This window comes from Erpetoichthys calabaricus, chromosome 6 (genome assembly GCF_900747795.2).
Source record: "Erpetoichthys calabaricus chromosome 6, fErpCal1.3, whole genome shotgun sequence".
NCBI classification, from domain to species: domain Eukaryota; kingdom Metazoa; phylum Chordata; class Cladistia; order Polypteriformes; family Polypteridae; genus Erpetoichthys; species Erpetoichthys calabaricus.
In genome coordinates, this window is record NC_041399.2 from 28,439,037 (window position 1) to 28,457,289 (window position 18,253).

Genomic DNA, 18,253 nt, shown 5'->3' on the forward strand with positions numbered 1-18,253 from the left:
ATAATGGGTGGGTGGATCTGCTTTATTCAAGCATATGTTTTTGTTCTTACACTACTTTATTGTTGCCTTTTGGTAATGGGCAGTTTTACCTTTGGGGATTTTGAAAAAATAATAGGCAAGAGCAAAGAAATAAATTCTAGAATCATATATTTTAATGGCGCTGACAGGTTGCATCAGCCTGGTGATTAGTCGCCAAAATATGAGCTGGCATTCCATCATTCAAATGAGTAGCTTCAGTCTCAGCTGCAGGGGTGCCTATAAAAACGGAAAACCTGCCAAAGTCGCATGAATTTCAACTGGGGCAGAAACAGCAAGTCATTCTTCTAAAGATGGTGAGCTGGCGTCAGCACTGGTGAGTACCGGCGCAGAACTACAATATAATGTTGTGCTATCATTATAAAGAGAATATGAGGCCACAGTGTTTACATTACAGTAGATAAACTTTATTAATCCCAAAGGGAAATTTACTATAGATGAATATACCAGCAGAAACATAAAACAAAGACACAGATTTGCAGGACAAAATATAAAATCAATCAATCAATAAATACATAATAAATGTACATTGTGCTGAAATTGCAAAATGAACTTAAAAAATATGAGCATTTAGCCTGAGATTTTGGGTGCAAGAACTGAGCTGCCTGATGTTAGGGGGCAGATAAGACTTCTTAGTACACCATGTTGGAATGCCATCTAAACAGCCTGAGTCTTACTCTTGCCAAGGAAGGAGCCCAATACAATGGCATGTTTCCAGCTTTGAATGATTTTTTTCCATGTCTGGACCTCAGCAAGAATGGACCATAGAGAGTAGACTAAAAAGATCTGGGGGGAACAAGCGAAGCTGGTTAAACACAGAAAATGGGCATTAAACCAGTATTGGGGATGATAATCATGATGATGTCCTCCTTTCAAAAAGGTGACAAAAAAGCAGACATTATATTTCATATATGGCAATTAAACTGCATTATATACAGTAGCTTAAGCATTGACTTTTCTGGGTGCATTCGCATTTAATGTATGAATCAGCTATTGGGAAAGCCCCTGTCTATCTGTCTGTCCACATAAAGGAACTTGGGGCCTCCTCCACCATGGCACACTAACTCTTCAAAGTAATTTGTCAAGACTGTTCAGTTTCATTGAGATATCTCAAAGTTTTGAAATTTCAAAATGTCCCATTGAAAACCACTGGCAAATTTACAAACTCTCCATCTTAAAGCAGCGTTTGGTATGACTGCAACTACAAATTATTATACAGTGGTGCCTCGTACTTTGAACTTAATTTGTTTCAGCAGGCTGTTTGAACTGTGAATTGATCGAAGTCTGAATCAGTTTTTCCCACTTGAAATGATGGAAAGTGAATCAATCCGTTCCCAGACCTGAAACAATACCCTTTCGATAAACTTACACAGCAAATACACATAATTTAAGGTAAACATAACACAATTAAAAGCCCTAAATAATAAATGAAAACATGAAAGTAATAAATAAAATACGTAAATAGTGAATAATAAAATGAAAATTGCATTTACTGCACGTTAGTGAGAAGTGGTGATGTCCTGTGTGGACGCCAAGGTTAATAGATAGGGGATATATAAATATATAACCAAACACACCAAAAAAAGCACTGAAAACACAAGACCGTAACGCAAGAGATGCTTTCACAGTGACAGGAAGAGATGACTTGGGTGCACAACAGATGACATTTATGCTTGCTACATAAGCAAGGCAAGATTGCCTGAAGAAGGGGCCTGAGTTGCCTCGAAAGCTTGCATATTGTAATCTTTTTAGTTAGCCAATAAAAGGTGTCATTTTGCTTGGCTTTTCTCTACATTCAGTTATTAATGAAGTAATTGTGAGGTCTTTGATAGTGCTTTTTTATGAGCACTACCATGTCGAGTTGCCATTATTATGATGTGATGTAGGTTGCTAAGGAGTGTCTCTCCAGAAATACCATGATTAACGTAATCAACGCAAATTGTAAAAGTGTCGCATCAGAAATGTCAGTATTCGAGAGTGCGGATATCTCTGTTTACTTGTTGCAGTTTGGATTCCCTGGTTTCTCACTCTTTGGATTGACAAGAATGAGTCAAACCTGTACATTAGCTCTGTTCTTGTTCCAGACTTCTGCAGGTTTTTACAGCCTGCTTGTAGCCAGCGATAATCCTCACCCCATTCCACACATTCTTCATGTTGTTTTATCTAACTTGTATTCAAGTTTTTTTCTGTAGTGGGCTTTTCCCTTACAGAGCTTTTTCTTCAGTCAAGACTGCACCTGTTTGATTTCCTCCTTATCTCCAAACCTCAAGGACCTTTTCTTTTTACTCAGTAGGAATTTAAGGTCTTTTGTGATCCACAGATTGTTGTTAGAGAAACAGCACATTATCTTTGGAGGAAGTGTATGATCCATGCAAAATGTGTTGTAGTCTATGAGACAGTGGCAGAGTCCCTCAATGTACACACCATGTGACTCACAAAGCATTTTCCAGTCAGTTTTCTCAAAAGCATCCTTCTCAGCCTCCATTATTCATTCATGCATGGAGCTGGTCGTGACTGGTAGCCAGTGGACAATGGGTTTATATGCGGGTATAAGTTGAATTAAATTATGGTCAGATCGGCCCAAAGGTGGCATAGCAACAAAGTTCTATGCCTCTTTAACACTGGCATATAACAAGTCCAGGGTCCTGTTTTACCTTGTTGTACTGTCTACAAACTTATAAAAATTGGTGAAGGTGGAGGAATATAAAATATGGTTCAAGTCCCCAGAAACTGGAAAGTAAGTACCGGGTGGTCGGTAGTGAGCTTGCCTACCACAGAATATTCTGTCTTTTGCGATTGCCGCGTCACCCGAGGGGTGACAATCTATGGTAGAAAACACTCTTGCACTACCCCATAAAGTGCCGATTAAAACTACATAAATGACTTTAACCTGCATATCTATGAATGAAGGAAATGACCAAAAAACACATTAAATGGAAAGAAAATGCAGGACTTTGATCCCAATTGGTATGCTCTTTTTATTTTAGATTATTTAAAAGGTGCTATGCGGTAACACTCATACAAAATGGTAGTGTGGCTTTAAAGACTCTCCAAAATCAACAAAGCCGAAAGGAAAGAAAATATTATAGAACAAGCAGGTCACAGAACAGTTAGTTTAAATTTCCTATATAATGAAGACAATCTTTAAGATGGTCATAAAATAATCAAGATAACACTGTCTACTATATGATTTTAATGGAGAAATTGTGTAATGAGAGAAGCAATAGCTGAAATGGGGGTTTTATGCAAGCAAAGTCTACATTCACTTGGTGTATTTTAGGACAGTTCTTAAGTGGAGGAAAGTCGAAGAAACTAACACAAATACTAAAGATAATTAAGCAGAGTGGACAGATGAAAGGTTCCTTAACAAGCTATACTTAAAAATAGACTGCAGCAGCAGGGACAGGGTGAGGAAAAAAAGGACCTGAAATTAATGGTGTAAAAGCTTGTTTCTCTATGTTGGGTATAATAAAATAAACTGTGACCAAAACAACTAAGTAGTTAAGAAGTCAAAGCAGGACAGATAGTGAACTAAGAGAGTACAAAAAGGTTCACACACAACAAAGCCACGGTAGCTGACTAAATGGGAACCACAGCAATATTTAAGATGTTCTGGGAGTAAGACGCCTTCACATGAATGTCAAAGTTAAATATATAATTGCTGTTAAAGTTTGTAAAAATTACAAAAGAAAAAGGAAGGAAATGTGTTAAAAATAATAGTACATAAAGGGATGAGATGCTAAATGGTTACTTTAGGTTTCAGGTCACTACACCGACTCTCTGCTGCAGCACACATTAGTCCAATAATTGATGTCTGCCTACAGAGTAGACAGTTATCAGGATCAGCACCCGTCTATATGGAGGCACTCATGAGGTCCTAGGTTCCTTCTCGTCCACTCAAAGTCTCCTAGTGAAAGGCATCTGGTGATATTAACACTGTGTAGCATCAAATCTCAATCCAGACTCTTTTCATTTGTAGCTCCTAACTGGTATATTTAAGACTCACTTGAAGACTCTCTTGTCCTGTGAATATCTTTTGAATAGATACTGTAATAGCTCAGATGCTAGATTATTAGTAGACAATACAAAATTAACTACCGGTAGTCTTGTGTAATATCTCTTGATTTACTGTTTAGTTTAGCGCTCTTCACTTCTGGTCACTTTGGTAATGCCTTGATCCCAAACAGTCACCCAGATTGATGTTTAGTCAATTATGTTGACCTGTTTCATAAGTCACCATTTACATAAAAGCATCTAGCGTTTACATGTTAATGTATTTCAGAAATTGGAATTTGGGAAGTAAAATTATGGCCATTCCAAAAACAAAAACAGACAAGCTAATTAAGGCTTTATGGTAGGAGACCATGAAAATGGCAACAGGAATGTGCTTAGTATTATATAGTTAAAAGAAAACCCAGAGAAAGAATGGCACAAGTCACAAAACTATACAATGTGGTGGTGAGAAAACCAAAGGGGGATGATTATATGATGCTCAAATATAAAGAATAAAAAAGTCAGTAAGAATGTGAATGCAATTCCAATGATTTTCTTACTGTTTTGAAGTGAAATCTTAAGTGTTTTACGATGGTGAAAGATGCTACATAAGAAAATCTGATTAGATGACTAAAGGCATACATTACCCAAAAATATTATGTCAGGCTGACAATATGATCTTAACTGAATGGGTGTTTTTGGCACAGCTCTTGAAAGGGTATGAGGAAAAATTAAAACATTAAAATGGTTTCAAGACATTTTATTGTGCATTAATTTTGCTTTTAAAAAATGTATTGTTTCAAGTTTGGTCTGAGTACAAACAGAGCATTGATTACTTCAGCAGAGGTAATAACTAAACTGTCCCATTGGTGCATGAGGGCTGCCTAGAAGCAATAGATATCATCACCTTCTAATATCCCAGAATTTGATCAGCATCCCAAAGTTAAAGTTGTTGTGCCACAGATTTTTTAAATTTTGGATTCTTTAACATTTGGTTGGAAGCATTTCAGACAGAAGCTCAGTGAATTTTGGATCTGGTCTGTAAACTAAAGCCAAAGCACTGCATGAGGTTTTCATGTTTGACTTCTTAGGTCTTTGCTTTTTAAATGTATGAGCAATGCAGCACCTGAAGTCAGCCTGGTTGCTTTACTCCGTGTAAAGTTTGACATAAGGAAACTGAAACCTGACACGTGTTGCAGGCTTTTAACAGCAAACAACTAAAATCCTGAACAAATACTTGTCTTTTGAACATAACAGAAAATTCAAAATTATATGAACATGCATTGACTTTTATACGGTTACATTTTTGTTTACATTGCATGTTGTTTAGTTACTTTATTTTAAATAAATTGCTCTCTTTAAACAAGCACATCACTCTTCAGTGTTGTGTGACAGCCGGGGTTTATTCCTTGGCTTGAGTTTCAATTTTTTTTTTTACTGTTGTTTTTGAAGTATTTTTCATAGATGCTATTATGTTTATTTTTTTTTAGTGTTTATGTATTCAGATGTATTTAGATTAATTCTGTTTTGGGGGGCACCCTTAAGTCACTGCTGCTGGTGGCTGAGACAGTCTAGGCAGTGGTACATTAGCGTTTGAAGAGTGCTGTTCTAAGTACAGTGGAACCTTGGTTCACAAACGTCTCGGTGCACATACAAATCGGTTTACAACCAAAAAGTTCGCCAAACTTTTGCCTCGGTTCACGACCACACACTCGGTATACGAACAAGCCAGTTTCCCTTTTGGTTTGTACATGTTCAGTCTCTCCCTGTGCATTTCCTTTGTAGCGAGCAAGAGACAGAGGGCGAGAGAGTGCTACACACACACGAGAGAGAGACACACACACACAAAGGCACACGAGAGACAGAGACACACACACAGGCAACGCTCGAGAAAGAGAGAGATGCACCCACAGGCAGTACGAGAGAGAGCTGGACGCATAAGGTAGGAAGGCAGTTAAAGAATGCACTGGGCTTGATTTTGTTTTCACTTCTGTTTACAGCGATCGGTTCGTAGTGTGCATTGTTGCAATGTTACCTTCTTGGTGGATTATTAAATTACGGATTTTTTCAAATGTTTATTTTTTTCCCTGTGCTTAAAACTCATTAAAAAGTGTTTTTAGCCAGCGGTTGGTAGCGCTATAGCACAAACTATTGCAGTGTTAGTTTTCTCTGTTGTTCAAGGTTTTCTCAGTGTTATTCAATGTTTTTACATTTAGTTTACTATAACGCTGTGCATTCTATGGTTTAATTAACTATATTTGTGCTTAAAAACTTAAAAAAAAAATATATATTTACATACAGTTCGTATGGTCTGGAATGGGTTAATTGTATTTACATACAATCCTATGGGAGAAATTGCTTCGGTTCATGACCAAATCGGTTTACGACCAGTGTTTTGGAACAAATTATGGTCGCGAACCGAGGTTCCACTGTATTTCGTTTATGGTTCGGGATTCTTGTTCTACTAGTTTTTAGATTTCAATATTAGATTGTGATTTTTAAACTTCACCTTGGTTTGCCTTTGTAGGTAAATCTTTGTCTTTTTTGCACTTAACTGCACTTAATTGCATTCTTATTTATAAAGATTTCCTGTTGGATTTGTCACCAAGACAGAGTTTTTTTTTTTATTTTAATTTTATTGATTTTATTGTAATCATTCCATACAAATAGATCAATTTTTACAAAACAGTAGTGAGTTTTTTAAAAAATTTTATTCTATTGATGATTCTTCTCCCTTAAAGGGATTTTTGCTACATTTTAGGACATTAAAAATAAATATTTAACGTTAAAAGCCAGGGACCCATTTTAGACCTTTGCAGGCCAAAGCTTTCCTGAAGTAGTTGGGGTAAGGCCATTTCTGGGCAGGCTAGTGAATGTCTTGTGGGTCATTTTAGGAAGCCTCATACACTTTCACCATGTTTTTGTTGCCTCTCCATTATGTTTAGGTCCTGTAACATTGTGAGTGGTTACTCTTTCAAATGCTGCTTCTAACTAATTGTGTGACACTGAGCAATTCACTTGCCTGTATTACAACCATAAACAAGAAATATGATAAAATACAGTATAAGGTATGCAAACAAATGCCATCTAAGAATACAACATCAGTAATAAATGAGCTAACTCTATTAAATGTCAGTTTATTTTTAGCACTATTTTTTGTCTTAGTTGACTCTGAAGTACAGTAGCTACTTTAATGACTGGAAATTTCTGGTGGCCCAAGGTATTAATAACGTACTGTACTGAGGGCCACACCCCTTGCTTTCCTGATTGGATGTTGAAGGAAGGAAAAACTGACTTCCCATGATGCTGTGTTTGAGAAGAAGGCCCTTTCGAGGTACAGTGTTACGATAACTATGAGGTATGGGAAACATCATCTTTATGGGTTATCTTGGTGTGCTTTGATTGTGCTAACCACCAGAGGTCAGACGCCATTTTAATTACCCTTCTTAGAATTTCATTGGTGATAGTGTAGTGATTTCACAAGAACCGATAGTTCGGTAAGAAATAGATAGCAAAAGGTACCAACTTTTTTTTTTTTTTTTTTTTTTTTTTTTTACAGTTTCAGTGGTACTGAATTAAAGTCAGAACTGAACTCATGCATAACTGCAAGTAGGCAAATTAGTTTAGAAGCTACAATAATATGTGAGAAAAACATAAGTAAAAACTACACATAAAAATGGCTCATGATAGAGACAATACAACACAGCATTAACACCACGAAATGGTCACGTCTGAGAATGCCTTGTGTTTGAGGTTGAACTTCAATGTGCAATTGTGGGAATTGTGTTTATTATTTAAAAAAAAATATCCAAAACCACACACAAGCAAGCTTTTGTTAATGCCACTTTTATCCCAATCAGGAGATAGTTCAATAATTTGTGAACACAGTGATGTACAACGGTTATATAAGATTTCTGAAATAATGGAGTAGTGCAAAACTGACACAATTGATTTCAGACAGGAAGCCGTAAAGTCTGAACAAATGGTATAAAGGAGCTACAGATTTGGGCAACTGACCATCAGGAGTTTATGACATTTGAAATTTGAATTAATTGGACTCATTTATTCAATGCCGTTTTTTAGAAAGCTTTTTAAACAGCTAATGAGGCACAAATTAATCTTACAATAACACATGTTATAAACATAAAAGAGTAGTTTTCTGACAAATCAGCTTTTAAAAGCATGTTGTTGGAAAAATAGATAGTTTAAATGAAATTATCTGGAATTATCTTGGAATCTGCTAATCAAACAGCACAGATATAATGTTTGAATTTTTATTTTTACTTTTTGTTAATATTTAGTATTTTTCAGAGAATAATGTTAGAATGTTCACATGGTAAGATAAATCCGGTAGTCTTTGATGATGTGACTCTTTATAAACCCTATGATGAAACCCAACTAAATTTATAAGATGTCCCCTACTTGTTGTTACACTGAGGGGATCCTCATGTATATCACACATTAAAATTCAAGCCCTGCATTATATTGTGATATTTATGAATGCCAGTACCATTTTACTTAAATGATAGTTGGATAACTATGTGATGGGTATACCAATATTTAAAAACTGTTGTTACTGCTATTAGTTATTTATTTTAAATTGTATGAAACAAAAAGGGACTATATTGTCCACTTAAATAATAGAGCTACTTTTAATTAAAAAGCCAGTAACAGAGATTTCTGTTTTTGCCATGGTATTAAATAAGTATTGTAAAATTTCACTGGTTTTTAGTATCAAATACAAACATTATGATCTTAGTGTGTGTATTTCTTGTAATACTTGCTGAAACTGGCTTATCCAAAAGGTCACTTTAAGTACTGATTTATAGAGAAACTATTACTGATACTCCTGCCAGTGTCTTCATTGCAAAGAACCAGAAATCCTACAATACAGTAGTTTCCAGTGAGAGGTTAAGCAAGATCTTAATAAATTTGCAGAGGAAACAATAAGTTATTTTGAGGTTATGGAATCCAGTTTAAAAATATGCAGATTCATCAAAAATTTTTCACTGATTAATATTTTTATTTTTGTTTCTATGTGCTTTGTATTATTAAAAACAGAAACCCATAAATCTTTTTCTCTAGAATAAATTCTAGTCATCTTTCTAAAGCGTTCTTTTTATAGTTAATTGGGGTTACAGCTGCATTCATCTGTATTTCCACGAGGGCGTGTGTACTTTCTGTATTTTATAAGATTTGCGGTATAACTGTGGTTGTGTTTTTATAGAGTATGTGCAAATTATATGATCATGCAAGTAGCCGAAGTTGCTTCGCCAGCTTTAACTTTATTCTTTGGGGGAGGACATGACTTCCATCATCATATTTTTATTGGACTGGATATCTTTGCTGCTGTATAGTGGTGCAATTTAGTGAGATGTGCTCTTAAGTTAAGCAAGTCTAATGAGAACATATAAATGCAAATAAAGTTTGTGCCATGCATCTTGAAATCTGCAAAAATATTTTTTCCTTCATGAATGCTGTGTATGGTTGCCTTCAGAGTTTTATGAAAGATAAAACAAAATATGTATAAAACCAACCACACTTTGTTTGATCTTTCATTGTACTGTATATGGTTAAGGTCAGTCACAAAGACACACATGCAGATGAAGACTTTCAGCTTTATGTATTAGCTTTTCCCCCCTCAGAATCAATAAATCACCTTAAATGCATAATAAATTTACAACTGTATTAAAACTAAAAGAAATATGCAAGAAACAGAGGTTAAAAATATATTTGTCACATAACTGCTGCAATCACCGACAATTAAACTACGTTTGTCAGGTATATTTAAACTGCAAACTGTCTTCTTAACAATATTATGTTTTGCCCCTTTTGCCTTTTTTATTTGAAGCTTATATTATCCAGTCACATCCACAGCAGACCTACAAAGATATTTAATAAAGGCTGCTGTTGGTAATCCTCTCTGATTACCTCTAACCTTCCAGCTATAACACACACTGTGCAGCAGCTCCTCAGAAGGACATCACACTGTCACCTGGTATGATGTTTGACAGCTTATTCTGCTGCATCAAGCCAGCACAAAATTACTTTTTCTAAATCCATTCCTAGTTAATAACCAAAGGCAATAATAGTATTCAGTATGCGCAAGTACATGGAGAAGCAAAACGAAGCAAAAGAGAGGAAAAGATTAAAGAGTGACGATTACAAAGAGGAGATCAAAAAATGGAGCCTTGTAGCTCACTACAATGTTTCAATTATAATGCCATGCAGAGAGCACTACATATCACTTTGGAAAACTCACTCTGCGAAACACAGGGGAAAATTTCTATTGTGTTTACTGTCTGTGCTTTGTTAGCATATTTCAAACAGATCAACATTTCAAAATTTCTTTTATAAACCACTTGCACAACTCTCTTGGGGAAAAAGAGTAGACAGCATTCTTCAGAGTTGAGAACTTTTTCTTCCTCCAACATACCAGATACGTTTTACTGTACATATTGATTAATATGAAACTGTGTTTAGCGCACACAAGAACTCAAACATTTAATCAGACATTCTGTCAGGGCACAAGAAGAAAATCAATAGATAGCCTGTGATTAATTTAAATTAGGTCAAAATTTACACATCAACCATAAGTGCTAAAATTTCTCGCAAACTGAAAGTAGTGTTAATGTTAAAAATTCATAAAGGCTTGCTGTCATTTTGTAAATGATGTTTCAGCTTATAAAATATATCAGGCAATATCATATTCTAAAATTATAGTAAAATGAAGTACACACACTGAAATCCTCTTTAATTCTTAAAAATAATGTAATTCTGCTTCTTAATATTATGTGTTAATTGTAGTGAAGGTAATATATATCATGCAATATCCTATATTCATGGTATATATCATTTATGATATCATGTATATATCATATACTATTTCATATATCACAAAATATCATGCAATGTCATATTATTTCTAAAACTACAGTAAAACACAAAGCACACACACTGAAAAAATGTCTTGAATTAACTCTGCTTCTTAATATTGTTAATGGCACTGAAAGTCATATGCTTGACAGCACTAATGCTGTTATACGAAAAAATGAAAGATATAATTAAATAATACAGAAATGTGTCATTTTTGTTGTAGTAGCTTTGAAGACAGTAATGTTAATGAAACTTTAAAATAGAGAAAAAAGTGTCAATCAGTAACATGTCTTGGATACAGTATCTCAGAAATGTATGTCGTTCCTTTGGTAATGCAGGTTAATCAATTTTCCTAAGGCATTTTATCCATTATACAGATCCTGGTAACAGTAGGCATCAGGTGGAATTCAACCCAGGACAGGACACAGGATATAAACTAAGATAAATGCCCTCGATTAAGAGATTCTAGATAGCCAACTGGGCACTTCTTTGAGAACTGAGGATAAACTGGTGTGTTTGGACATCAAACTCATTTCAATGGAAGACAACCTTAGGAACAAATTTAACCAATCATATCATGTCCTTAACTATTTAAATTACGAAATTTATTTTTTTGGTTACTTGCACTTCATGAGTAAACTGGGAATGTAAAATCTCACCAGGTTAAGGTGTGCCCTCTGTCCCAAAAAGTACTGTACCTAACAATTACACAAACCAAGTGTGCGTGTACTATGCAATTTCAAAATAGGGGTAATTTATTTTAATGCAATTTCAAGAACAATTGCATAGCTAGATCTCCAAACAAACCAAATAATCACAACTGTCTGAAAGCAGGAAAGTAGGCAAGCCTACTGTATATGAGAACAGCATCCTGTCTAGGATTTTGGAGTGCTAGAGTCAGTCCCAGAAAGTGAGACTACTCACTCACCCACCATCTCACTCTATGGGGCCAATTAACATACTACAAACATCTTTGGGGATTTGAGAGCAAAACTGGAGAACAACCTGTGGAGATGCAGGGGGAACCTTAGCAGAAATAAGTATTATGAGGATTATTATTGTACACAGGTACGGTATTTTAAGGAATAAAAACTTAAAGCCCAATTTTTAAAACTTCTTTAAGCACCAGATATGATAAAAACCTCTTAAAAAAAGTAAAATTTCAGACTGCTTTACTGGTACACAGTACTGTTCTTAGATTTCACAGAATAATAGGGGGAGAGATGCAACATGGCACTTTATGGCAAGCTGCATATCAAATTCCTGGCATGCCAAAAAAGGCTTCAAGATAAATGATTAAACTCTATAAGGGTTACAGCAATCAAATGTTAGAAGCTTTAAGGACTGCAGCAGCAAAAATGTTATTACATGTTTATTTATTTATTTGTTTTTTTACAGTTTATAACACAGATCTATATGATCATCTCCCAACTAAAAAAAACAGTTTGGAATTCCTATTACTACTATTACTAAATACTACTAATTCTAGAACTGTACGAAAATTCGGTTGACTAAACACTAAATCTTTAAAAACGATGTAATGGAAAGGTCTGAGAGTTAGCCATACAAACTAAACGTAAAGACCTATATGACCTAATGAGTATTCCAATCTACACTATATGTGTGACTTGTCAATCAATTACAGTTATGGCTCTATATCTGCACTGATGTACTAACTGAGCCTGAGTAATCACTTACTCTATCAATCTATTGATCTACTATATATTAAAACACTAAGGTCTACATGTCCAGTCCTTTTGAGCAACCTGATTGGTCAGTTTGGCTTTGGTGATGCGATCGAAAGAGGAAGTGTGAGTGTGAGACACACAAGGAGGAGTAAAGGGGTACGAGGCAGGCTGAGAGCATCTCCTTCAAAGACAGCAAGTATAAAACCAGATGGGAGGTGAGAAAGGTGCCACGAAAATAATGAAATGCTCAGAAACAGGCTTTATGGAAACATACCTGAGGGAGGGAGCACTGGCGAAGATACGTTAGGAAAGGCGTAAGACAAATGCTAACAGAGTTGCCCTCAAAGACAGAAAGTATTAAACTGGAGGCGAGAAAGGTGCCTAGAAAATAATGAGATTCTGAGAAGCAGGCTTTACAGCAACACAGTTGAGAAAGGGAGTACTGGTGAAGAGACATTCATACACGTGTGGATAGAGAGGAAAGGTGCTGAAGGTAGATGTAAAACAAGGGATAGCAAATATTTTTAAATTAATCTATTACCTGTCTTTGACTAGTGTAAAAATATTTATGTAACTGTATGCATCCAAATCTAATCTGTATCTTTGGTGTAAATGCTAACCAAGAACACAATAAAAGTATACAGTTTTCATATTTGTTTGAATCACATTAAATATTGTACTTCAAAGTATTAAAAAAGAGACCACTATGTTTTTCCCACTATGATATTTAGTGTTGCACTATTAAAATATCCTCATTTGTTTGTATAGCTGTGTCTTACAGCACTTTGCTAAGTAAACAGAATTAACTTTTTTCTCTTTTATTCATTAATGAAATTTAGTTTAATTTATTCTCACAAGCTTACGTAGGAAACTTTAAAAAGGAAGATTTAAATAAGTAAACCTGTGTAACAAATAAGTATGTGTAAACACAGGGAACCAAAATGAATACATGCTTTTTACTTTTACATTGTATTTTTAAGTAAACTACAGAAGTAAAACACACACACAGACACTCCCAAGGTAATGCAACTTCCAATTTATTTGTAGGCTGTATGTGCCAAATCAATATTTCTGTGTACACTATTATTTTTTATTTGATGAATTGTGTGACAATATAAAAAAAATATAATTTATACTTTTTGAAAATACTTTTTTATCTTCTTTTGAAAACAATTTGTACTGTATTTTAAGTCTGTTATTTGTTTTAAATAATTAGGGAAATACTATAATGTAACATTTTTAACAAAATCATATCCAGGTGGGGTGGGCACGGTGGTGCAGTGGTAGCGCTGCTGCCTCGCAGTTAGGAGACCTGGGTTCGCTTCCCGGGTCCTCCCTGCGTGGAGTTTGCATGTTCTCCCCGTGTCTGCGTGGGTTTCCTCCGGGCGCTCTGGTTTCCTCCCACAGTCCAAAGACATGCAGGTTAGGTGGCGATTCCAAATTGGCCCTAGTGTGTGCTTGGTGTGTGAGTGTGTTTGTGTGTGTCCTGCGGTGGGTTGGCACCCTGCCTGGGAGTGGTTCCTGCCTTGTGCCTTGTGTTGGCTGGGATTGGCTCCAGCAGACCCCTGTGACCCTGTGTTCAGATTCACATAATAAATATTGTAATTACATTATTAAATCTTTTCAAAATAAATCAAAATTTAAACGTACATACTAAAAATTGAAGGTTATAGAGAGCATGAGCCTGCCCTGGTATCATTAGGTGAAAGGCAGAAACTATAAATGCATGGTGTGCCAGTCTAATGCATGGCAAACCTACACACACTACCAAAATCAATCATACTGGGCCAAATCAGAGGTATCAGTAAATCATACTTTTACACAGGAAAAAAAAACATGAGTTCAAATCCTTTCTCATGGAGGCATATTAGCCTCAACTATGAATCTCACTAAACCTATGTAGTTTGAAAATATATTGTAATTTGGGGTGGTTGACATTAATGAGATCAGTGGTAATACAAACAGACCTTTATCATTTTATTTGGTATAAACTAGCTGATACAAATCCAAACCGAGATGCTAAAACTAGTTTTTGAAAAAGTGCCTCTAAAATGAAGCAAACCACAAAAGGAATCATACCTGCAGGGTTTCCTGCACATAGAAAATTTAGCGGCAGGCTGGTGCCATAAAACCTAACTGCCGCTGGTTAGCGCTTTTCAAAATTCATGCCCTGAAAGCTGTGCGTGCTCAGAGGGCCATTGGCTTGCAAGGAAGATTAGGTGGCATATCATATACATGTAACATCAAACATACAGTGTACTCTGTGTTATTTTTTTTTTTTTTTTAAACAGAATTCTGGTGCTAAGTTACTTGATTGTTTTATCTTAATATTGTGCCAGTGAAGTTCATTAAACAGTCAGAGATGTATTTATTGTAGATGATGTGTCTTTGTAACAAGAAAGAAAAAGACACTGTGACTTATTACCATAGCCTGTTTATTAAACAGGCCGTTTAGCTTACTTCACCTCAGATTTTCAAGGTGTTGCATTGTTAGCAGAATCACCCACTGAGTTTACATTACACTGCTGTTACTTTAATTAACATAACAGTTTGAAAAGTAAAATTTGTGCACATTTGCTCATCTGCAAAGAATGAATGTCTTTTGAATATGCAGCTACATCTAGCTCTATAAGTCAATTTTTGTGAATTATCAGTGCTTCATGCCAAATAAAGCAAGGGAGTCATGAAATAAACATCAGAAATTTCAGACTTGATTTAAAAGCTGAGTAAACATCAACAACAAAATAGTTTTTCAATGGGAGTTGTAGTTAATATTTCCCATAAAACAGAAAAGTGTGCCAGTGTGCACTTATTTAGTAAGTGTAGATAATCTATTTGTAAATTTGGTAATCTGTAAAGGTCATATTTAAATTCTTATTTAATCTTCATTTATCTAAAGAAACCTTTTTTTATTGAAAATTCCGTTTGTGTTTCATTATTGTTATTTATTATTAACAAACCTATTAATTTTATTTAACAATTATTTTTACTGTATTTGGATATGAATATTGCATTTTTTATGCAAAATAGTAATAATCATCATAACCATTAAGGAATTGAACCATATTTGATGTTTAATCATTTCAATACTTACTGTTATGCATCTCTTGTCACATGCCCAGTTAACTTTGAGGCCACTACTCTAAATATGTGAGATTCCATCTTAGGCTTTAAGTGCAGTTTCTTTTCTTATCTAGCAGGTTTTTAAAGTCTTTTCACTGCGTATGTAGTAACATCATCACACTGTACACTACCATGGACTGCTAACTGTTTTATAGGATTACTGTGTGTGATTTGTAAACCTTTTGATGGAGCTGAATGATTCAAGCAGCTCATGATATGTGCCTTTATAACTTCTACTTGTACTTTCTGCTTTGTGAGCACCATGGTAACATAAAAGTTGTCTGTGCTGCATTGTTTATCCTTCCATTGTTATAATTTAAATTTTAGGGCTGTGGAGCTTAAGGTTACAATTCAGCAAACATCAAACACAAAGACATGACCAACCAATTAAACTAAATTAACTCTCAGAGTTAGAACAATTACACGATACAGAAAGAGAGGTACTGTATATTTATAAAATAAAACATTATCATTTAGTCACTTTTGAAAGGCCTCTTGGAATAATATCTGTACACAACTTAATTCATTTTTTGAATAACCTTAATAAAATGAAAAATGGAATATCCTCACATTGTTGGAAATTTAAAATGACAAATGCATTTATCAACCTTTATCCCCATACTTCCACCCACCTATAATCTACATATTTAAAAGGACAAATGATGTTTTACTTTTATGACAAACCACATACAAAAATCTAATAAATAAATAGTCTTTTTTTTTATAATGAATAGCTTTCAAACCAAAGCAACACAACTATCATCATCTGCATATCTTCTTGCATTCTTTTTTGACAATGCGCAATCAGAATTGTGACAGTACATTCATTCACTTGAACATTAACCACTGTACGATGCACTCTACAAAAACAAACACAAATTTTCAAAAAATATTAGTTCATCAGTAAAACAAAACACAAAAGACATTACCAGTTCAGCACAGTTCTCTCTTTCTTTTTCTGAAGATGTAATTTTTCCCAGTAGTTCCTTTACTTGTGCTTCGGCTTCAAACAGTTTGTTTTGGGCATTTTTGGACTCTTCCTCAAGGTGATTAACTTCTGTTTTAAGTTTCGCTATAATGTTATTACAATCCTTTAACTGTGGAAAAACAAGAAAGAATATGAATATGTATCCATTAGTTAAAACAACTAAATGTTAATTGTTGTTAGCTTCAGTAAATTAACTAAGAATGCAAAATTATTACCATTAAAGTATTTCTTTTTAGATTTCAAATGTATTTCAGGAAAAAAGGCATACTTAGAATAGTATAGAAGCTAAGCACTAATTTTTAATGCTACAGTAAAACAAATTGAAAACTTTTTATGTTGTAATTTTAAACCTTAATTATTTTAACTTCTGTTGCTACATTTCCATGCTAAATACTATGGGATGTTAAAAGACATATAAAAAAAGTGATTAGAATTCACTGATATCAGCAGCTGTACTGAGGATCCAACCTTAATAGTTTGGATGTCTATTAAGGCTGTGATCTGTGATTTCACCATAGTTTTGCCAGCAGTCTGTCCCATTCGAGACATGCAGAGTTTGGAAAACTGTGATCCTAGTACAGTGGATCCAAAATATACAGTAAGCTGGTAATTAAATGTAATAGGATGGAACTAAATTCCCTACTTCATTAAAGTATTGAGTTTGAAATCAATTGCACGACAGCTCGTCATTATGTATGCAGTGCCAACACAGGAAACTGCTGTTACTTTGTTGTGTTTCTCTCATTTCAATCTCTGCAATTTAAAATAACTCTAATCCTTATTTTAAATAAGTCTAATCCTACTAATCCTCCTAAGATAAACGTTTCTGGTAGGTCTATTCAGAACATTTTGCAGGTAACTGTAGTGCTTCTCCTTCTGATATTAAATCCTTTTTAGATAATTTGACTATGTCCAGATTATCAGGTGAAAAAGATTTTATGTTGGAGACCTCAATATCTCTCTCTGAGCTTGGGGAAGTCTTAGATTCCTTGACTTCTGGGAAAGCCCCTGGCCCTGATAATTTACTGCCAGAAACACTTATCTGTCCCACTTTATCAAATGTTTAATTCTGCAATCTGAATGATTAAATCTAACATTGAATTAATAAAAAAAATCATTATACTTCTCAAAAAAAGACAAAGTAATTTACTGAATATTCTAATTACTGTCCCCTATCTCTCATGAATGCAGATATCAAATTTATTAGCAAATGCACTTGTGCATCGTCTACAGGTAGTGGTTTAAAAATTGACACTACCCAATTAAAATAGGTTTATTAAATCTTGTCAGGCTGTGAAGAATATCAGTCACCTTCTTAAAATTATAGAGGCAGCACTTACGATCAAGGAGGATAGCAGGAAAAGATGATGTATGATTGCATTTCTTTGCCAGGTCTTAGAGGGAATGGGGTTTGAAGAATGGTTTATTAATATGGTTCAAACTCTTTACTTTTCTCCCACTGCCAGCTTGTTAACAAACTCAAATATTCCGAATCTCTCCATTTATATAAAGGTGCCATACAAGGATCATTCCTTTCCCCTCTACTTTT

At 34.8% G+C, this 18,253-nt stretch overlaps 1 protein-coding gene across 1 annotated transcript in view; it reads right to left on the minus strand.

The window, feature by feature from the left end:
* LOC114653241 (centromere-associated protein E-like) overlaps nucleotides 1-18,253 on the minus strand; it is a 402,188-nt gene that overhangs the window by 137,656 nt on the left and 246,279 nt on the right. Inside the window, exon 27 of the mRNA XM_028803441.2 lies at nucleotides 16,646-16,813. Coding sequence (XP_028659274.2) covers nucleotides 16,646-16,813 — 168 coding nt within the window. The remainder of the gene's footprint in view (nucleotides 1-16,645; nucleotides 16,814-18,253) is intronic.